Source organism: Haliotis cracherodii, unplaced genomic scaffold (assembly GCF_022045235.1).
Source record: "Haliotis cracherodii isolate W230 unplaced genomic scaffold, xgHalCrac1.p SCAF_9, whole genome shotgun sequence".
NCBI lineage: Eukaryota > Metazoa > Mollusca > Gastropoda > Lepetellida > Haliotidae > Haliotis > Haliotis cracherodii.
This window is the reverse complement of record NW_027266343.1, coordinates 9,301,104-9,323,302: the sequence shown is the minus strand read 5'-3', so window position 1 is coordinate 9,323,302 and position 22,199 is coordinate 9,301,104. Positions and strand designations below refer to the sequence as shown.

Genomic DNA, 22,199 nt, shown 5'->3' with positions numbered 1-22,199 from the left:
ATTATGCGCATATCACTGTCCGCCTGTTTGTCTTGTCTGTGTCTGTTGTGTCTGCACTGTTTGTCTTGTCTGTGTCTGTTTTGTCTGCACTGTTTGTCTGTTCTGTCTGCACTGTTTGTCTGGTTGAAAATAAAAACAAATGACTCTCTCCTGTCATTAAAAATACATTTACACAGTTTTCAATGACCCAGTCTTGAAAAACGAAAAAAAAATGAAGCATAGAACATTTTTATTCTCAATATAAAAAGTACAAAAAATATTCTTATAGATTCAGCAAGGGGAACGTTGTACCTACACTCTAAACATAGCTCCTTTGTCTAGGTTGAACATCTATTAAGGGGGTGACCATTTAATCTAACCCCAGATCCAACATAATATCAAATGTTCGAATGGCTAATGAGTGAGTGAAAATGTTTTTTACGCCGCTTTTAGCAATATTCCAGCAATATCACGGCGGGGGATACCAGAAATGGGCTTTCCACATTGTACCCATGTCGGGAATCAAACCCGTGCCATCGGCATGACGAGCGAACGCTTTAACCACGAGGCTACAAGACCGACCTCCACTGGCTAATTAGTGAGTGAGTTAAGTTTCACACCGCTTTTAACAGTATTCCAGCTATATCCAGACTAAACTATCGATCCATATTTGATTTCAAAGCATACAAAATCCAATTACTTACAGCTAATTTTAAAAACAAAACAATGCGGATGTTTATATAAGAACAAGAATGATCGTACACCATGATTTGTTGACAACATACCTGTTGATTGCGTTCTATTAACGATTGACAATAAGGTCAACGTTAGGGCCTTTAAATGGATATATACAAATATACAGTAAACATGGTTATAAATTATATAATACTTGACATAGAAGCTCTATAATCTGATCAAAAGTATTCCCACCACGACCTCATCACGAACCTTCTGATTATTGTATATATTATTCCATAAAGCTTAACTCTGATAGCTGCTAATCAAATTAAGAAACAAAACTTACCATCGACTTATACAGTCAACCACAGATATAACAAACTTCAAATAACTCTGAAATCGTTATATCTGAATATTCGTTATTCACATCCAAATGCTATCGTGTTATTTACCAAAACCTAATTATCAAGCCCTGACCGCGTAACTGGCTGCACGTGTGACACTCGTTAAATCTTATAACGAACCCCTAACATTTGTTACACACTCGGATTATAGTCAGGTTCGGTATATCCGTTTTTCAATACACTTCGTTATATCAGTAGTTGACTGTAAGAACCACCATGGTGTTCTATTGCCAGTATGTTGGCATCTTTATTTTACCTTATATGTGAAATACTTGAATTTATTCGTCAATGATGGTAAGTATTCCAATGTCCCCCAGCAATAGCGGAGTACAAATGAAAACAAAATCCTTCTGTCATTGCAACAGACATACCAAGCTCCTTACAGTGAAACGGCGTTGCGTAATGTACAGTAAAGTACGGTTTTAACGAACTCAAAGGGACTACTAATTTTAGTTCGTTTTAACCGTAGTTCGTTATAAGCATATATACAGCATAACTACAGCAAATAGTCGGGACCAAAAAAGAAGTTCGTTATATCCGTCAGTTCGTTATAAGCGTGTTCGTTATAACCGTAGTTTACTGTATGTTAATATTGACTTGAGACGTACGTAGTGTGGAGCTCAAATGTTACTCGGGCAACAAACGTTTTGCGTCTCAACCTCAACGAAAGACATCCGCTCAGGGTACACAACAACACACAGCGAACACAAAACCTTATTGCCTCCGTTAGAAGCTACAACTTATATGATTGCTTTCATACACATTTCATGTAATACTTAAGCAATAAAGACTTTGTTGACTCGACGAGACCTTCACGTTCAAAGGAAGCACAAATGTTGATGGCAAAGTTTTACGAGACAAACAATCTTTTGAGTTTTGAAATCCGTACAGTAAAGTACTCCTTTGTTCAGACATAATCAGCCCTCTTTGACAAATGTTGTTTGGCAATACGACCCTCCTGCGAGAACACAGACAATGTGTGTACCGACAAACATATGTGCAGTCATCGTTATATTCATTCATGGTTGTGTATACACGACCTTCCTCCATCACCTGTGAAAATTTACAGGCGCTTGTTGTAATGAGACAGAAGATGATCCCCACGTTATATTGAAATGTCCTGTATATGATGATCTGAGACATGCCATGGAATGTACTGCATATGAGATGAATGAAAGTTATTATGATTTTAGTGATGTTGATAAACTATGTTATTTGTTCTCTTCTATTGATTTAGTAAATATTGTTGTCAGGCATCGTCTTTTATATAGCACATAGAAATGGGTGCATCTACTTTTAGCTATTGTATTTAATACCTTTTTATTTTCAGATTAATTATGTTGTATATATTTTAGATTTAGTCTCTCATAATTCCAAAAAGAAATGTGTGTGTATATTTGAAAAATGTTTTATCAATGTATTTATGTATGCCTGTACACACAGTGAGACGTAAATAAAATATCTGTCTGTCTGTCTTCTCTGGATAGTCGCTAAATTTAACCACCAAACCAATCCACTGACTGGTACCAGCGATAGAGAAACCAGCAAGTGCTTGGACCAATGAGCGCTTAGATTACAAATTGTGCAACATGTGACATAGTAATGAAACAGTAGGGTTCATTCAAACTTCATGCGCGGAACAGAGCTAGTAGTATAGGCGATGGGGGTACTGCCTCAGCTGAACCAGTACCCCCATCGTCTATACTACTGAGCTAATTTGACTACGTCTATACTATAACACTCATTTCATTGATTATTCAAATAAGCAAGCATCCCTTTTACACTGCAAAGGGCCCGTAGGCATTCACAGGTGACTGTGGAATGGAGTATATTATACATGTATGTTACTACAAAAGACCATGACGTGCAGTATGTCAGCATCTCACATGACATCAGTACTGTCCTCCAGCTGAATGATATAACGTTTCTCAGGCTCCTCATATCCAAAGTTCATCTTGGACCACTCTGCCATATCGTGGAACCGAACCTCTTCAACTTCAGTTTCAACCGCCTTGGCCTGGCTATCAAGAGAAGAGTAGTAGTGGTTAGTCGACTCTTCATTCATAAATACCACCTCATCCTCTTGCGAAAGTGGAGGTGGAGGTGGAGGGGGCGGTGATGGTGGGGAATACGCTTCCTCTGATGCTACCGATTCCCGGGCCTCCTCCTCCTCCTCCTCATAAGCTGCTGAGGTTTGAAGAGGTTCAAGATAGTCCAGGGATGAAGGGGCATCCGCTTCATCACCCTCCACGAGGTCTTGTGGTGTTTCGAGTGTCGGTGGGTCGTTGTAGGTGTAGTAAACCGACTTCGCTACTTCATGTTCCTCTGTGGTTTCCTCCTCGAAAGCGTTTGCAGACTTACGGGATGCTGACAGTGGGTTGTGGACCACCCTCTCGTCATTCTCCACGGTATATGCTCCATCTTCCTGGTTTTCTGAGTTAATGGCCTCATGAAAGGACACACGGGTGTCTGCAGCGCCGATCACGTGGGGTGGAGGTCCGGACACCACATGACCACTCTGCTGACTTTTTCCGGATTGATTATCATTCAGAAACCCAAAGTCTTCCTCCACCTCTGTGAATTCTGTGCGAACTGCAAACATAAAAACAGTTTGTTAACTTCCGTTTTTGATGAATATAATTTCAAAGATCCTGATAGAATAGGGGCGGTCGGGTAGCCTGGTGGTTAAAGCGTTCGCTCGTCCACCCGAAGACCCGGGTTCGAATATGTGATATTAGTGGAACATTGCTAGAAGCGACGTAAAACCATACTCACTCACTCACTCACTCCTGATAGAATACATAAATACTCATTAGACGTTTTTTTCATCTTTTTTAGATTAAAAATGCCGAATAGTTTGTTTTTCTCATCTGATATGAGCGTCAAAGACTCTTTTCCCAGATCAGATCTACAATATATTACCAATGAATAGACATTAATTGTTCCAAGAGCTTAATGAATTGAATGGAAGGGGGCGTCTGCGCAAGGTAGATACATGTTTAACTTAATGCATCAATAGCTGATCAATCACAGTTAAAAATAGTGATCAAACAACAAGACTTAACGTGACCTACAACATAATGTAATGCATGTGTGTAACACTATTAGGCATACGCTGTTGAAGATATCGGAAATTCGAAGTTATACCTGAAATGGATAGAATTATTATTAAACGGCCCACAAGGTATCAGGTAAAGGGCAGACAACTTATTTGAAAATTTCCTGGTTTTGCTGAACAACTGACCAATCAATCGCATTGTCATATGTCGGCTTAGGTAATTTGCAAAGTGATGTAAACAAGCATGGCGTCAGACTGTATCAACACGGCCATGTCGACTGGGTTCATACAACAGGGCCGCGTTCGTGGTCTTGAGGAGTGTCTTCCCGGAGATCGGAAGGTCGGGGGTTCGATTCCCGGTCGCGTCAAAAAGACGGTAAAAGATGGTACTTGAACCCCATTTTTACCACCACCTTCACATCAGACCCCTCATTCATGATATAGGGTGGAAGCAGTCCAGTGCAAAGATTTAGTAGAAAGCGTCTTTGATTTTGAGGAGAAAACACTCCCTAGATTGCAGATGGAGGGTAGACTGAGCCGATAAATTGCAACAGGCCTCAACCTTCCACGTTTAGGTAGAAGCCTTAACCCTCTTGGTACCAGAATTAATCACTGCACTATTAAATAATAAAAAAACACCTCAGAAAATAGATGTTCCAATAGCTCCTAAAATTGCCTTCTCCCATTTATGGCGGAATTGAAGACCAAGGTCGAATGACGTCTCGCTACCTGTGATACGACTGATTACCGTACATAGAAGTTTGTTTTTCTTTTGTTATTATTGGGATATGATTAAGCAAAGGTTAATTCTTTCGGTTTACGTTTTAGTCAATCTAAAGGGTTTTCTTTCGGGTCATTGTCATCTGCAGCAGCTCGACATCTGGGCAACTGTCCTCCTTGGTTGGGTCACCGCGAATAAGGTGGAAGCAGTCCAGTGCAAAGATTTAGTAGAAAGCGTCTTTGATTTTGAGGAGACAACACTCCCTAGATTGCAGATGGAGGGTAGACTGAGCCGATAAATTGCAACAGGCCTCAACCTTCCACGTTAAGGTAGAAACCTTAACCCTCTTGGTACCAGAATTAATCACTGCACTATTAAATAATAAAAAAACACCTCAGAAAATAGATGTTCCAATAGCTCCTAAAATTGCCTTCTCCCATTTATGGCGGAATTGAAGACCAAGGTCGAATGACGTCTCGCTACCTGTGATACGACTGATTACCGTACATAGAAGTTTGTTTTTCTTTTGTTATTATTGGGATATGATTAAGCAAAGGTTAATTCTTTCGGTTTACGTTTCAATCAATCTAAAGGGTTTTCTTTCGGGTCATTGTCATCTTCAGCAGCTCGACATCTGGGCAACTGTCCTCCTTGGTCGGGTCACCGCGAATGGCTGCAAGGCTGCTGATGCGGCGTAAAGCAATATTCTCTCACTCACTCACTCTTTCTTTCGTGGGGCACTTAAAAGACCCCAGTCTTTACAAACCATAATGACGTGACGGACAGCGTTACCTCCGTGATATAGGAAGACCAATCTTGAAGGCAATGTGACTGGGTTCTGTTGAACAAGGGCTGTTTCTTACGATCGTAAGGTGCAGACACCTTGACCGCTCGTTCACATATCTTACAGTTGAACGTATATTTAGCTATTACCGGATTCGACGTAATAAGCGCCCCGCTCTAATAAGCGCCCACGGGCGATATTTGTAAATACATTGGCTAGTGAACAATCCCAATTAGCACCCGTTCCGATTGATCAATGTACACAAGACTTATTCATTCGCGTATGATACGCAATTGTGTGTTTTATGCACCCTTATTTATGGGCAATTAAATTCGGGAAAAATGTATCTGTCATACATAAACATTTCAGGCTGTCAGCATAAACCACGAAATTTATCTTTCAACTCTGTTTTCACCAAAATAACATTCTAATAAGAGCCCCCTATTTCTAATTTTGAGAGCGCCATTGGCCCTTATGACGTCGAATGATGTATGTATAATACCTGATTGTTGAATATCATATTCTTACTTATCTAAATTCAGTTATTATGTCTAAAATATCAGGCAAACCTTTCGGATTTTACGTATACTGTCTACTGAATCAGGTGTTGTAAACATCTCAGGTTTTCTACACAATAACTGATAATACGTTTTAACTGAAACAGATACGCCTTGACCGCACGTTTAATAACACATTGATCGCTCTTTTATGTACACAATCTCAACAAGTTATCTAAGGATTGTAAGCTATATTGACAAATGTATAATGAGCATACATATGTCTGACTGCTATGATTAGTAAAAAAATAACTAAATCATGGGCTGTTACAAAAGATTAAAGTGCACAAAACGTTCACACAAGAGAAGACTTTGACATTGGTTATATATTAACATTAATCAAAGTGCATGTATTACAAATATATTTCAGTAATGTGTAACGGTTCGGGTACCCTGACAATCAACAATGGTTGTACAATCCTAAGGGAGTTGAGAATGAAATTTGAATATACGCTCATCGGCCGACCGGGATAATTTTAGCAATGCCAGGCGTGTTGGGAATGCCTAACTGTCGTGCTGAATCTTTCTCTCCATATACTGTTTTATAGATGTAAGGAATGCATATTTCCTTCCCTGTTGTCGTAGTTTTTCCCTGGTCTTTATATATATGATCATACACCCTCCCGCACCCACACCCTACCTCACCCACATCCACATCCACACCCGCACCCGCACGTACACCCACACCCGCATCCACATCCGCACCCACACCAACAGCTCCATCCACATTCGCACCCACATCCTCACCCGCACCCACACCAACAGCCAAACCAACACCAACAACCCCATCCACACCCAAACCCACATCCACCCACACCCGCACGTACACCCACACCCACATCCGCAGCCACACCCGCACCCACATCCACACCCACCCACACCCTCACCCGCACGTACACCCACACCCACATCCGCAGCCACACCCACCCCCACCGCACCCACATCCACACCCACATCCATACCCACACCCACACCTACACCCACACCCACACCAACAACCCCATCCACACCCAAACCCACAACCACACCCACAGCCACACCCCCACCAACAACCCCATCCACACCCAAACCCGCACCCACACCAACATCCACATCCACCCACACCAACACCAACAACCCCATTCACACCCACACCAAACACACGCCTCACGCACCGGACCCAACCCCCAAACTAACACCCCCACCTCTCACGATTACGCCAAAGAGTTCGTCCCAAATTGAACTATCAGCACCTCGCATCCATGGCTCAACAACGCTTAGTGCTAAACGACTGACTAACGTATATACTTCTGTAGCTAGACCAACTCTCTATAAGACGAGAAGCCGAGAACCAAGAAAAAAGCATTTTCCTGCCAAGTATAAAAATATGCGAATTGTTTATGCGAACGAAAAGTTCAACGACGTTGATCACAAGATACTGTTCATAAGCATCACAAAACACACGACCAATATAAGGCATAATAAATAACAATCAATAATGTGTCCAGGGTATAAAACGTTTTATATCATTTTAGTAAGCCAATATAAAGCACGAATCGCCAAACATACTTATGCACATCCAAGATGAAAGAGCACTCTTTGCCATTAACCATAATTATGACATGCGCTGTTTAATGTGGAATCCCATAGTTTGGATATTCCGTAAATCTGACATACAACGGTCCAACTTTAATGCCATTAATTATAAGAAAATTATTTCGTGAGACCTAAAAGTGGTACTGTAGTGACGTGTACATGAGGCAAACGACTAAGTCTAGAGTCCTAATCCTATTCTTGGTCCTAAACCTAGACCTAATCCTAGAAGAACGACTATTTATGTACTTACCTTCACCGGAGTGTACACAATGCAACGACCACGCCACAGCCCCGTTTTGATAAAGGCCACGTTCGATGTTCCCGATTCGCATGTCTCGATGAACTATAAAATTATCACCCCAAAATAGTTTTTGGAGAATATTCAGAATATCCAAATTATATACTTTGTTGAAGACTGAACGAAATATGGTTAGCACAGTATTTGATATTTCTTTATTTGTTTTTGCAAAATTAAAGGTAAATGACGGCGGTCTGTAAATAATCGAGTCATTAAGAAGTATTTAGGTCACATGCTAAGTTAGGTGTTTCAGCCTTTTGGCTCTGTCGGTGGCTTTCTTTAAATTCCAACAAGTGAGTTTACCAAATTCGAATAAACTTGTGGGGCGGTCGGATAGCCTAGTGGTTAAAGCGTTCGCTCGTCACGCCGAAGACCCGGGTTCGATTCCCGACATGGGTACAATGTGTGAAGCTGGAATATTGCTGAATGCGGCGTTGAACAACAAACAAAGTTACAATGTAAAACATTGAGTAACAATACACTATAGTCTTCAACCCCTATTTGTCAGAGCATGTGGTTCATTGTCCATTTTGTAAAAAACTAAATAGGACTCGGTACAATATTTTTGCTTTTAAATAAATATGTCTGTAAGAAAAAGACTCTGCAAAGACTAATTTTGTCGTATTTAATTTTTTTTTACTTAATGATGTTTTGACTTTCTGTTGACGTTGTGTCAATAATATATTCTATTCAGTATTTTTTACATACAACAAAATATTTGAAGTGGAAAATGGCTATGAATTCAGAACACAGTAATTATTTTTTATCAGTGACAAGCAACTTGTGTAGAAGACAGTTTTTTGGTTTACACAGCTGTGGGTGAGTGAGTATGGTTTTACGACGCTTTTAGCAATATTCCAGCAAAATCACGGGGGAGGGGGGGGGGGGGGGGGGGGCGGGGGGGGAACACAAGAAATGGGCTTCACACATTGTACCCATATCGGGAATCGAACCCGGGTCTTCGGCGTGACGAGCGAACGCTTTAACCACTAGGCTACCCGACCGCCCCTTACACAGCTGTGACCTTATAGAGCAGACACTAGCGCGGTACCCAACTGCTACAAAGTCAATCAAAGATGTAGTACAATATATCAAAGCTACCTCCGTCATTCCCCTACAACATCCGCAGAAATCAACAGAACCAGGGCTCGGGTGGGCGTGTCAAGCCCTCACAATATGTCGAATGATAATATAAACTCAGCATTTTTGGAATATTAAATCCATGATTGACCCATTTGGCTGGTTATCGAGCTTATCTGCCTACAAGGGACTCACTTGCATCTCTGAGTGAAATTTGGTACAATCATCAAGTTATCGTCGTCAGAACAAGCTTTAAAATGTTTTATTATTTGTGATATTTGATCAACTATTATGACCCGATTTAGCAGAAGGAATAAGGTACTCTCCTTGAACCAATGTGGAAATAAAATCAAGTATTTGTTCAGTATATTGTATAAAAAAACAGATGACCAGAGCCGAGGCACTGCAGAAGCTCAACTGGCCAAAGCGATGTTCAATCTATGTATCAGCTTGCTGACCCTGGACCTGGGAGGAAGGTGCAGCTACACAAGCCATTGTTAAGGCGTATAGAAACAAACGGTTCAGTTCCACTTACCCGACCGGGAGGCCACTCGCTCCCCAGCTAGCTGTTGATGGCCTTGTACCTGGTCAGGGGGTCTGTCCACCTGTCGTGGGGTCACTGACCCGTCGTCGGCGAAGTCCGATCTGGAGTCCGCAGCAGCATCTCGATATGCCTGTATCTTCGCGTCCCTTCTTTTCTTGGAATTGTTCCTGAAGACAGAGGAAGCACGTGGATTGCGTTTGTGATACAGTTCAAGTTTGTCTATATTACACATGTGTCTATATAATTAGAGTGAGTGATTATTATTTAACACAGCTTTTAGCAGTATTCCAGCAATATCACGGCGGGGGATACCAGGAATGGGCTTCACACATTGTACTCATGTAGAGAATCGAACCCGGGTCTTCGGCGTGACGAGCGAACGCTTTAACCACTAGACTACCCCACCACCCCTCTATATGATTAGAAAAATTCCCAGGGGCTGATACAGCTTTTTGGAAAAGGATGGATGCATTCTGTGATCACAAACCACAATACAATTGGAATTTACCGGATCACTTAAAGTGAACATTGAATATGGATTCCCTGTAAAAAAAAACAAGAAACGTTGGTGGTTTTGAGAAGGTCGCCATCTTGTTTTTTAAAACCCCTATTGGTTTTCGATTTCGATCTGAAAAACCGTATTGAAATTTCACTTTTGATTGAATAAAGTACATGTATTTGTATTTGGAGGTAGGTCAGAAAGGTAGCGATTGGTGTGGTGATTTGAAGCATATGGGAGATGAATAAATGCGCTGTATGTCCCACAGAAGCCGGGGCAGAGTTTTCTTACCGGACGACCCCAAGAAAAACAGATGCAAAGACCGCAGCTTCGTTAACTTTTCGATAACAGATATCAAATTTTCACATTATATTGTGGTTCTTAGGGAGAATGAAATGAAGAAATATTGTCGTACCACCAGATGATGACTGCAGTTTACATCAGGGCCTCGAGACAAGATACATTTTGTAGGTCTGTAATACAGCTCTTCTAATAGATTTGTTGGTTTACTTTCTAATGAGCACGCAGCAATATTCCAGCTATATGACGGCGGTCTGTAATTAATCATGTCTGGACCAGACAATCCAGTGATTGACATCATGAGCATCGATCCACGCAATTGGGATCGATGACATGCATCAACCAAGTCAGCGAACCTGACCACCCGATCCCGTTAGTCGCCTTTTACGACAAGCATAGTCGCCTTTCACAGCAAGCATGGGTTACTAAAGACCTATTCTACCCCGGATCATCAAGGGTTGTACGTAAAACAAATCCGGATCTGTCGAACATCGCCATAATGTATGTTTGATATCTGATTGATCTCGTTCTTTTACGAGGGAGAGCTTACCTCCACCAGACGATGAGGACCCCCACCACGACAGCCAGCACGACATCGGCAGCTATACCAATGTACACTATTGTCTCTGGAAGATATAGAAAGAATATTTGATGGATCATGAGAGCTCGTGGGATATTAGATATTGCCGGGTTCATGGGTTCCACCGTACCCAAACGACGTGGATCGCACCTCACGTTGTAAGCAACTACTTAATCTAGCCCGACTAAGTTGACAAAAGACTGCCGTATAAAAAATATTGCTGAGTGCAGTGAAACGCAATACTTAACTCACACACTGAACACGTTAAGGCGCAGCATGTATACTACTCAAAAGAAGTAAAGGACCATCCGATTCTTTCATATTACTGTTGTTAATCTGTCAAGAATTAAACATTAACTATAGTGATATGAAAGAATCGGGAGGTCATGGAAAGAATATGTCGTGGCATGAAACATTAACTATAATGATTTGAAAAAATCGGGAGGTCATGGAAAGAATATGTCGTGACATGAAACATTAACCATAGTGATATGAAGGAATCGGGAGGTCGTGGAAAGAATATGTCGTGACGTGAAACATTAACTATAATGATTTGAAAGAATCGGGAGGTCGTGGAAAGAATATGGTGTGACATGAAACATTAACTATAATGATTTGAAAAAATCGGGTGCCTCACCTTATTTTGAGTGGTAAATACTACAACGGTTCATGCAACTGCTGATGAAAAAGTTTAGGTGATGTTGTCATCATAATCGTTCTTAAACTGATGCAATTATACGAGTGATCAGGTTTAACACACTGTGAGTGTGGGCTCAAAGACAGATTAAGGAAATCTCGCGATCACACAGGCGTTGATAAAGTCCACGAGAACTGATACAGTGCTCATGGACCGAATGGAAAACTGTGATTCAACAAGCAGATTCTGGCTTGTCTAAGGGACGTAACTTTACACAATGAGTTAGAACATATGAGCACTCGGCCACACAGAAAGCTTCACTTGTACCTAAGACATGTTCGCGTGAATTCTCAGCATACATGTGACAAAGTGACTCAATTTGTGATTTGCGACCTTGCTTCAAATGGAACTATAATAACTGAGTACGTCTTGTTAGAACTGTGGTATCTAGAGATGTGATGTACCAGAGTTACAAGAAACAGACATCAACATCCCTCACTCATCTGTAATGATTTTATCTTTGAATTCGTTCATACATTCTTTCGAATATATATATCGACTTTATAATACGTATTAAGGTCAATATTACAAGGTTCAAAATATAGTTCTTAATGAAACGATAAACCATTGTGAAACACTTTTAATGCTAGAATTATCAGTTTGGGTGAGTGAGTGAGTGAGTATGGTTTTACGCCGCTTTTAGCAATATTCCAGCAATATCACGGCGGGTGACACCAGAAATGGGCCTCACACATTGTACCCATGTCGGGAATCGAACCCGGGTCTTCGGCGTGACGAGCGAACGCTTTAACCACTAGCTAGGCTACCCGACCGCCCCATCAGTTTGAGATGCAAGGGTTTGCAGTGACCATCCCGCATCAATATACATGTACATACTCACCCAGCTTAACACCACCAACAGTGGTACCACCGTTATCCATTGCTAGCGGTTATTATATCTGAAACAAATCAACAGTTTAGGGTTAATCTATATTAAACTTGCTGAAACAGGACGAATCATATTGCATTTATTCACAGCAAATCAACAAGTGTCTTTTTTAGAACATATATAAGAACTTCATTCAGAACGCAATCTTTGTTGATGTTAAGAAACGAAGTATACACAAGACTACTGTGAAGATCAGGGTCAGATTTGGTTTTTAGCAACCCACACGACTGGATTATCTGGTCCAGAGTCGATTATTTACAGGCCGACGTCATATAGCTGGAATATTGCTAAGTGCATTAAACAACAGCAACAACAACAACAACTTGGACGGTTGGATAGTGAGTGAATGTATGCGTCAGCTAAGGGACACAACTCTGTACAGTGAGTTAAAGAGTAAGACCTCTAGAGTTGCGCCCCTTAGCCGTGCCAATACCAAGCTCTTTCCAAGCGCGTGATACCTTCGTTACACTCGCGCTATCGCTGTGGAGCTTGTGCCACCACACTGATTCTTGGTTCGAATCCCAGGTTCCTCTAATGCCATGTCTGCCAAATTAAATCCATTGCTCGTCACTGCGGCATCAAGCTGATACGCCGTGATTTAACTGAATACTGTTCAGATTGACATCCGCAGTACACACATGAAATAGTTGATAACACGTCCATATCCGCATACACTTACAACGTGGATGGTTACATCCAGCTACGTTGTAATCTTGCAGTCTTCTGTACCTACTCTGTCATAGGCGGATTCAGACGGAGGTGTGGGGGATGGGTACGTGTGTGTGTTGGGGGTGGGGAGGAGGGGGGGACAAAATGTAGTATCTTGTCTGCACAGGCAGTAAAATTAAATTTACTGATAGAGAATGTTGATATTATTGACCACACCCTTTTAAACATGCTGGATCCGCCCTTGTTTGTGCAGTACAACCGCCCCACCCACTCCCACACCCACACCTACACCAACACCCTGCCCCAGCAGAAGGTCTGTGGTTCGATCGTCTGACCGCGTTACACCAAAATATGTTAATAGATGGTTTGCTGTTCGGCATTAAAGTGCTAAAACAAGGACTGGTCGGCTCGGAGTTAGTATACCTTGTATTCATGTTAACCTGCGGCATGGTATCTCACTGGGCTGGCACTATAAAGTCGGCATTCATCCGGACTAGTACACACACACACGCACGCACGCGCGCACGCGCGCGCGCATGCATGTCGCTTGCATGTCCCTATATATATAAGTGGAATAAAACAGCTGTAATGTTTTTAATAGGCATTTCGATCTTGTGAGAACATGAATACATGACACATGGATAGCAACTTCTATTCTTTGTACGACTTTCAGAGCTATTCTTCCTCCTTCGTCAGGTGAATCCTAAGTACGTTCACATATATGAGTACTTTATATATATCGTGATGTTTACAGAACACGAGGCGGGATGAATGTACAATGATAACAATATGATGACAAAGCCAATGACGTAGGATTAATGTACAATGATAACAATATGATGACTAAGCCAATGACGTAGGATTAATGTACAATGATAACAATATGATGACAAAGCCAATGACATAGGATTAATGTACAATGATAACAATATGATGACAAAGCCGATGGGATAGGATTAATGTACAAATATAAGAAATATCTATATGCTATCCATAAACAAAGTGTCATGTATTCAAACTAGCTAGAAAATCCCATTTCACCTCACCTCATCTGAGTAACAAAATATACATACTGCTTCATAGCACGATATCACCACCAGCATCAACACACTACATCGTATCTACATGTCTCATGCATTGACACATGTGTGGTCATGTGTGACGTCACCATAGAAACTAACAAAAATAACGCAGGTCTTATACCATGAATCATCACTTATTCATTACCAGGTATACACAGTCCGTGCACTATTTGTCAGAAGCCTTCCTCAATGTGAACGACGCACGCATGGATGGTTTAAGACTAAAGGGTTCCTTGGGGGTAAAATAGTCCTTGACTGCGCGTTCCAGCTACCCGCATGTCAAGTGATATGAATAACAGGTTTTGGTAGTACGCGAATAGATTATTACTAAACATTCGTTTGCATCTATGTGACACGAGCCCAAGACTTGTTACAAAATGAATGAGTTTATAAAAAAAAAGCCGTGTAACCGGTGTGGCAGGATATGCTGTGTTCTGGCGATAGCGTCCGTGAACATGTTCTCCTTAAACAGTTCCGGATAGGATTGTCTTGGGACTTGTTCTTTGTATGAATACACAATGCCATTTTAGAATTTTGAAGTACAAATTCTAGTACTTTATTTTGGGTTGAGTCCCCTCCGGGATTCGAACCCACACTTTAAGAGAGAGTGAGTGAGTGGGTGAGGTGGGTTTAACGCCGCCCTTAACAGTATTCCAGTTATATCGCGGCGTGTCAGCTTAATGTGGGAGGAAAGTCCGAAAGGTCTCAGACGTTTACCGCTTCGATGAAACCAACGAGCACGGGTATGGTGCTGAGAAACCTAGAAACATAATCGGGGCGAACCGGGATTCGAACCCACAATTATAGGTTTCTGGCGTGTCCAAGGGACGCAGATCTGCACAGCGAATCGCGGCTCTCTTAGACGACTGGGCCACCCGTGCCCCCCTCTAAGAGGGAGGCATCTGCCGGAACTATTGATAAACTCGAATAGTAATTACTTATAAGGACGGTTCAGGATACCTTTATGTTAGGCAAACTAACTCTGTCAAGCGGCTTGTGTCAAGTCGGATCCCTGAACATGGAGATCGAACCCAGGTCTTCGCCGTGACGGGCTAACACTTTTGCCACTGGGCTATCAATCGTACTCTGTTGTGTAATGAGCTACAGTAACTGTTGAAACCGTTATGGCACGTGACTTAAAAGTATTGCTTCTAACGTCTTCACATTGTTGACTTGCTTACACATCGGGGGTCGGGGGGGGGGGGGGGGGGGGGGGGGGGGGGCAGTCGTCTAAGGCGTCTAAACCTATGATTGTGGGTTCGAATCCAGGTCAGCCCCGATTATGTTTTCTAGGTTTATCAGCACCATACCGTGCTTGTGGGTTTCACTGAAGTGGCAAACGTCCGAGACCTGCATCACTTCGGGCTTTCCTCCCACATTAAGCTGACACACCGTGATATAACTGGAATACTGTTAAAAGCGGCGTAAAACCAAACTCATTCCCTCACTGTTCAGGCATCGTCGTAATTAAGGGCACTACCGTTTCCCGAAATCCAGCTCAAATAACTGTTAAACCAGACAGAATATTTTTTTAAACCACGGCCAGCATAATTCCAGCTCTATTGTGGCATGCAGTTGTCTAAGATATAACCTAGAAAGTGGTCGATGAACAATGATCGATGAACAAATAGATTTATTATATACTACTCAAAAGATGTTAAGGAACACCTAGTTCTTTCAAATTGTAGAAGTTAATCTGTCATGGCATTACAGATTAACTATAGTAATTTGAAAGAATCGGGTGTTCCTTTACTTCTTTTGAGTAGTATATATATACACATCTAGTTTGGCACGTACAATTCATTTGTTACATCTAACCTTCATTGATGTATTTATTGTAATATGTCCTATGTGTAATGGAGCGGTATTAACATAAGCGCTTCACTTGTTTACCAATCCATTTTCACACATTTGTGAAAATAAATGTTTAAACCAACAATAATGTGGTTCCGATGACACATTAACCCAGGCCATGCATATACTATTGAAACCACCTGGGCGCCATCGTACAAAACTATATCTTAGCGCCACGACTGTCGTTATAGTCTATGTAAGGTATGGCTGCGATCACCTCAGCGCATAGCACGCTTTGTACAACGACACCCTGACCCACTAACGGTATTGAATCCTGCAGACATTCAATGTACAAAGTCACGATCCTGCTTTGAATTTGGGAACCATAGTTTTGTTACAGTGCAGAAGACACTGGGGGCAGAACAGAACAGAACTTTATTTACGCTCAGGCCGGGATCCTCGGCATATGAGGTACAAATTTGCAACCAGTAAATACACAAGATGGCGGGATGGTTTACGTAGAAAAGTTTACAGTTTTCATAATGACATTACAGAATGTGCAGAGTTTCTTAATAACATTTATTTTTTTGGAATTAAAAAGTTCTTTGAATTTAAACATATTTGGGGTTTTAGCATATGAAATTGGAACATATATTTTCTGTTGGGGTTTGAAAAAAGGACAGACAAAAATATAATGGAATTCATCACCAACATCGCTCATGTCGCAGAGTTTACACGTTCGTTCATTGACAGGGATTTTGTGCCACCAACCTAGTTCAATAGGTAAGTGGTGGCATTAGGTTCTAAACAAGGAATTTTACAGCCAACGAGAAAGGGATAACTAATAAATACTTTTCAAGGACGAGTTCAGTTTTAAATATGCGATATGTGATACCTTTAGAAGAATGTGTAATCTCTGCATTCCATGTTTGAATTGCTATAAACTCACGCAACTCACGCTTTAAGTACATTCAGTTTATCCTTACATATATGATATCTAGGTGATACACATACTGCGTTTTCAATGTAGAGCTAGGTAACTTGTAGATTTACCGCGCTAAATTGAATTTCGAACCGAACGCGCATCGTGAGGTTTCAAATGTTTCTTTGTTTGTTGTTTAACGCCGCACTTGCATATGTTAAATGTAGCCCGGTTAAATCTGCAGGTAACCTAGCTCTACATTTTAAACACAGTATGTTTATCTCCATTCTACCATGACTAAATAAAACGCGAACTCCTTTGTGTTAGCAAATATGTTAGGTGAAGCTGCATAGGTGGAATCCAGTTTTGTGAGTGGGGTCACAATTTACGGAGTCACCGCACAACAGCCTTTAAACAAAATATGGCGATCAATATGCTGAAGCAGTTTGTTAACACCGTAATACTTCACACAAACCTATGCCAGGCACTGGAAACATGTTGCACAGCATCTTCGTAAGCTAACATGAGGTGGGCAGCCTATATAACTAAGCAAGCATTGCAAAGATTTCGTTCTACATCGCACGTCACCATTATGACGCTATATCGCTCATCGTGACGCAACAGCTATGACGTCACAGTCGTATATAAATAGAATACTAAACGAGCTCCCGTGTAATACCAATTTTATGAAACGAGTGAATAGTTCTGGTATCTGACGAGCGAAAGCTCGTCAGATACCATAACTATTCACGAGTTTCATAAAATTGGTTTTACACGGGAGCGAGTTTAGTATTTTATTTATTACTTGCCATTTACAATGTTTTTAGAATTATACTGTTGAGTATGAATAGGCTAGCTGTCACCTACACGATCCACGGCATAGTCCAATTGAGTTTAACAGAATAATACTTCAAACACGTCAAAAGTTGAAAGGTATGAATTTAATACCATACAACGGTCCACCTTTAGAATTCACAAAATTATCGTAGGGCTAAGACTATCGCAACTCACATACTTTAACTTAGACTAACGACTGTCGTTGCGCTACAATACGATCGCCTTGTGGAACGGGCCTTGTACCTCAAACTTTACAATAACGTCACAATACCCGATGACGTAATTTGTGGAATTTTGTTGCAAGACCCATCGGCGAAACAATGCCATGTGACGTCACCCTAGCAACAAGGTTGCTGGGGTCATCGAGTGTGCATAAGCTCCTCTCAGTGATCTATCAACTCCACACGCAATGTCTTTGAATAAGCCAAGAGATGTTGAGAGCTTTCAATATTTGTTCGTGAAACGTGTTCCGAGAGTACACAAGCACGCGTTTTGGTATTACACAATGTGTAATACAGCTGTATGTTTATTAAACGGGTGATCTCTTCACGGGCAATTAATAAAGAAAAGCGCCACACAGCAAGCTCTCTGTTGTCCTCGAACCTTCAAATACATTCTCTTTGCAGATTTCTATTGTGTTTTTTTGCACTTAATATATTGCAACACAAGCTTTGAATATTGTAGTAACCACAACTGTGCATTTGTTTCCTATAATTGTAGATATAGTTTTTTAAAAATGCCTACTGACAATGAAAGAAAAGAATTACTATTCGAAATATCAGCTTCCGCGGTGATGCGGCCGTCAAATCGGATGTTTCATTCAGAGAGGGTTATTGTGATTTGATACCTCTGACTGACCAATCAAAATCGAGTATTTTCCAAATTCATGGCATTCGTCACCACTCGCCCCTTTCCGTAACCTGCAAGAAGACTCGTCCCCCTATCGATGAATGTTATGTGCGAAAATATGACAAACCAATCAGAATGCGCGTATGATTTCAAGTTCTTCATCAAAGAATCCCTCAGAAATAATTTTAGATTTAACATATGTCTTGCATCTAAGAATATACCCAAGACACAGTTAAATGTGTTCAATCATACCGTATAATTCCCGATGTGCTTTAAATTGCATCTGAAATACAATATATGGGGAAATTTACGCAACGAGATGACAACTGTTTTAGGTATGCCCGTTTGCGCTAAGACAGGGCACGGTCACTAAAAATGGCCATGATCTGGGCACGAGCCGCTATTCGGCTTGTCCCGGAATAACACGAGTTGGTCACGAATGAATTCATGGTAGGATAATGTGTGATGCCTTTGAACAATATTTTAGTTATATCACGGCGCATAAGCGATTGAAGGAAGCCCGAAGTGTAAGCTGGTTCCCGGCTTCCTATGCGCGTCGTCAACTTTATTGTGATATTAGAGACGGGGCCCAGCTTAGCCCGAAGTGATGCATGTCTTAGACGGTAAACAGTTTGATACAACGGCAACATGAGTATAGTGCTGACAAACCAAGAATCATCGGGGCGAATCTGGGATTCGAACCCAGGATCATAGGATTCTGGTACGCTTAATGAGCATAACCCATGAAGCAGTTGATAACCACAAGTTTAATCGTTTTGATACAATCATTAATAATTTTTACTTAAAATACGGTCATAGATCATGCCAAATTGTCCACTGTCGCGTTTGGCTCTGCTACAGTGACGTAAATGCTGATAAGTTTAGACGACATGTATCAGACATATCAGACTGCACTTGTGGATATCACTTTGAAGATGCAATTCACTTTATCTATACCTGTCAAAAATACGATAATATCAGAAACATAATGTATTTCTACACACATGGGTATGAATTAAAAACTATATTACATGGCAGTAGTTCAGTCAACAGTTCTACAAACATGACTATTCTTCAATCAGTTCACGATTTCATTACCAAAAACAAAAGATTTCAGTAGCTTAGTTTTATGCACGTAATAATGGAAAACGGCATTATCTTACTTCACAGACACCACTGGCTTCAATGTATTGGCTTCATGTATTTCATTTTACATTTTGTACGTTTAAGTTAAGCACTATCTTATATATAACCAGCTGTTGCTAAGTTACTATACCTGGAGAGGCATTTACATATGCAAGTTTTGCTTGTTTACCGAACCAGATTTCTTTTGAAACAAAAATATGTTTAAACTAAAACCACACTGAAATAGGAACTCGGATATTTGTTCCACTAAGGGCGCAACTCACAAAAGTACACGTCTTTCATTGCAAACCTGTATGCATGCGTGGCAAACGTTTACTGCCTATTCATAACATGCACATATTGTAAATGATATGAAAATGTGTTTCTTGTAAGCATTGGAAAAGCCACAGGTTGTATCGTTAAGCTTCTATATTAATAAATATGTATCGCTTCTCCAGATCACAACGGCAGTGGTGGGCACAGGTGGCCCAGTCGTCTAAGGCGCCGCGATTCGCTGTGCAGAGTTGCGTCCCTTGGGCACACCACAAACCTTTGATTGTGGGTTCGAATCCCGGTTCGCCACGATTATGTTTTTAGGTTTGTCAGCACCATACCCGTGCTCGTGGGTTTCACCGAAGTGGTAAACGTCTGAGACCTGCATCACTTCGGGCTTTCCTCCCACATTAAGCTGACACGCCGTGATATAACTGGAATACTGTTAAGGGCGGCGTTAAACCCAACTCACTCACTCACTCACAACGGCAATGTATCTCAGTTCCAGGAAGATGAAACAATTTATCTATTGTGTGGTGGAACTCCTGTTATCGAACACTGTTCGATTGCGAAAACGCATCTCTTTTCTCAAGGTATCAGTCGCGTGTCTAAATTTAGTTGGAGCATGACTGCAAACGACGGAGGGCTGTTCACAGCTTTAAGGGTTTTGTATGTTATATTGTCATGGCAGGGATGACTCAAAACAGTAACATGCCATGACGTCCCAAGCGTAGCTTTGAATGGATGCTGTGCACTTTACTTACGGAATGCTAGCAAACAAATATTAGCTTTTAGGCGTGGACCCATAATGTAGAACACGCCCTCATAGGCGCTGTACAGTAACAGTGCACAGTGTTGTGGCTGTTCAAAGAAGAAGATGGCGAACTATGTACTCTTCATGTCATAACAGGATGTTGGTGTTGGTAAATAAACGTGTGCTGTCGAAGTGGGATTGAGTATATAGTTGTATAACACCAACTCATTCATTAACTCTTTTATCACTTTTGGTTTTAGTGTATTGCTTGGAACACACCCCCCACCCCCCCCCCACCCCCCCACCCCCCCACCCCCTCCACACACACATATACACAGATACACACACACCCTCTCTCTCTCTCTCTCTCTCCACTTCCCCATTTTCTATTTTGTTATACATTTTCTCCCTTTTGTATGTATTTTTTTTACTCTTGCTGGACATCGAACATCCTATCCTCTCTCATACTCTCTCTCTCCCTCACACACACACACACACACACATACAAACATCACACACACACACAGACACACAGACACACACACACACACACACACACACACACACACACATATCACAGATACACACACACAATCCTTAATTTCCCCTAGTCTCGGACGTGAGTTTATTAACTGAATACATGACGCCTCGCCTACCGTCCCAGTCGCTTAACGACATGAATGACACACCCGAAACAGTACGTGTGTTTCACGGTGGTCAACAGCGGTTCCACTGCGTCCAGAATCCCAAGACCTCCACGACACACACACAAACAACCTACCTTGACTTTGTCCCGTAACGATTAGCTCCGGTATATCCCGTCACGTTTCATTTTCTAACAGACACTTCATTAGCTACACAAACACGCCAGTTTCAGTTGGCGGACATTAGAACTCGTTCTCGGGGGGCTTGCTGTCGCCCGATTGAACGATTCGGTTTAACATATCCGCAATACCCCTACAGGTACAATAGGAGCAGCTCTGGGTAAGCTGTTTGAGCTGTATGAGCTAAGTGAGTTGTTTGGTGACATATCATAATGTGTCTACTAGGGTGTAACACATAAAGCTATTCATTTATGAAAACCCAAGTCTGTTGACATGTTTGAGAAAAGGGACCTATTCTTACACAGTTTCTATTGCGTCTATAGATAGCGTCGGCGACTCCATACACAGTCTCTGTCGGTAGGATAATATTTCCTTACCGATGTAGGTGATTCATACGCACACCCAAACTGTGACCGACTGGTCAGGT

The 22,199-nt window shown here is 41.5% G+C and overlaps 1 protein-coding gene across 1 annotated transcript; it reads right to left on the bottom strand.

The window, feature by feature from the left end:
* Positions 1-212: 212 nt before the first annotated feature.
* On the bottom strand, positions 213-21,927 carry LOC139452114 (uncharacterized). The gene is made up of 6 exons (XM_071233436.1): positions 21,730-21,927; positions 12,596-12,653; positions 11,028-11,103; positions 9,670-9,845; positions 8,007-8,099; positions 213-3,653 (listed from the first exon to the last, which is right to left on the bottom strand). The coding sequence occupies exons 2-6, from the start codon at positions 12,633-12,635 to the stop codon at positions 2,944-2,946; spliced, it is 1,095 nt and encodes a 364-aa protein (XP_071089537.1). The 5' UTR covers positions 12,636-12,653; positions 21,730-21,927; the 3' UTR covers positions 213-2,943.
* Positions 21,928-22,199: the final 272 nt, after the last annotated feature.

Excerpts from the sequence above, each read along its gene's own strand:
- LOC139452114 (XM_071233436.1), bottom strand. The coding sequence starts at position 12,635 with ATGGATAACGGTGGTACCACTGTTGGTGGTGTTAAGCTGG. Across the intron at positions 9,846-11,027 it reads GTCCTCATCGTCTGGTGGAG|GAACAATTCCAAGAAAAGAA; the intron begins GTAAGCTCTCCC and ends CTCTGTCTTCAG. Across the intron at positions 3,654-8,006 it reads TTGTGTACACTCCGGTGAAG|TTCGCACAGAATTCACAGAG; the intron begins GTAAGTACATAA and ends TTATGTTTGCAG.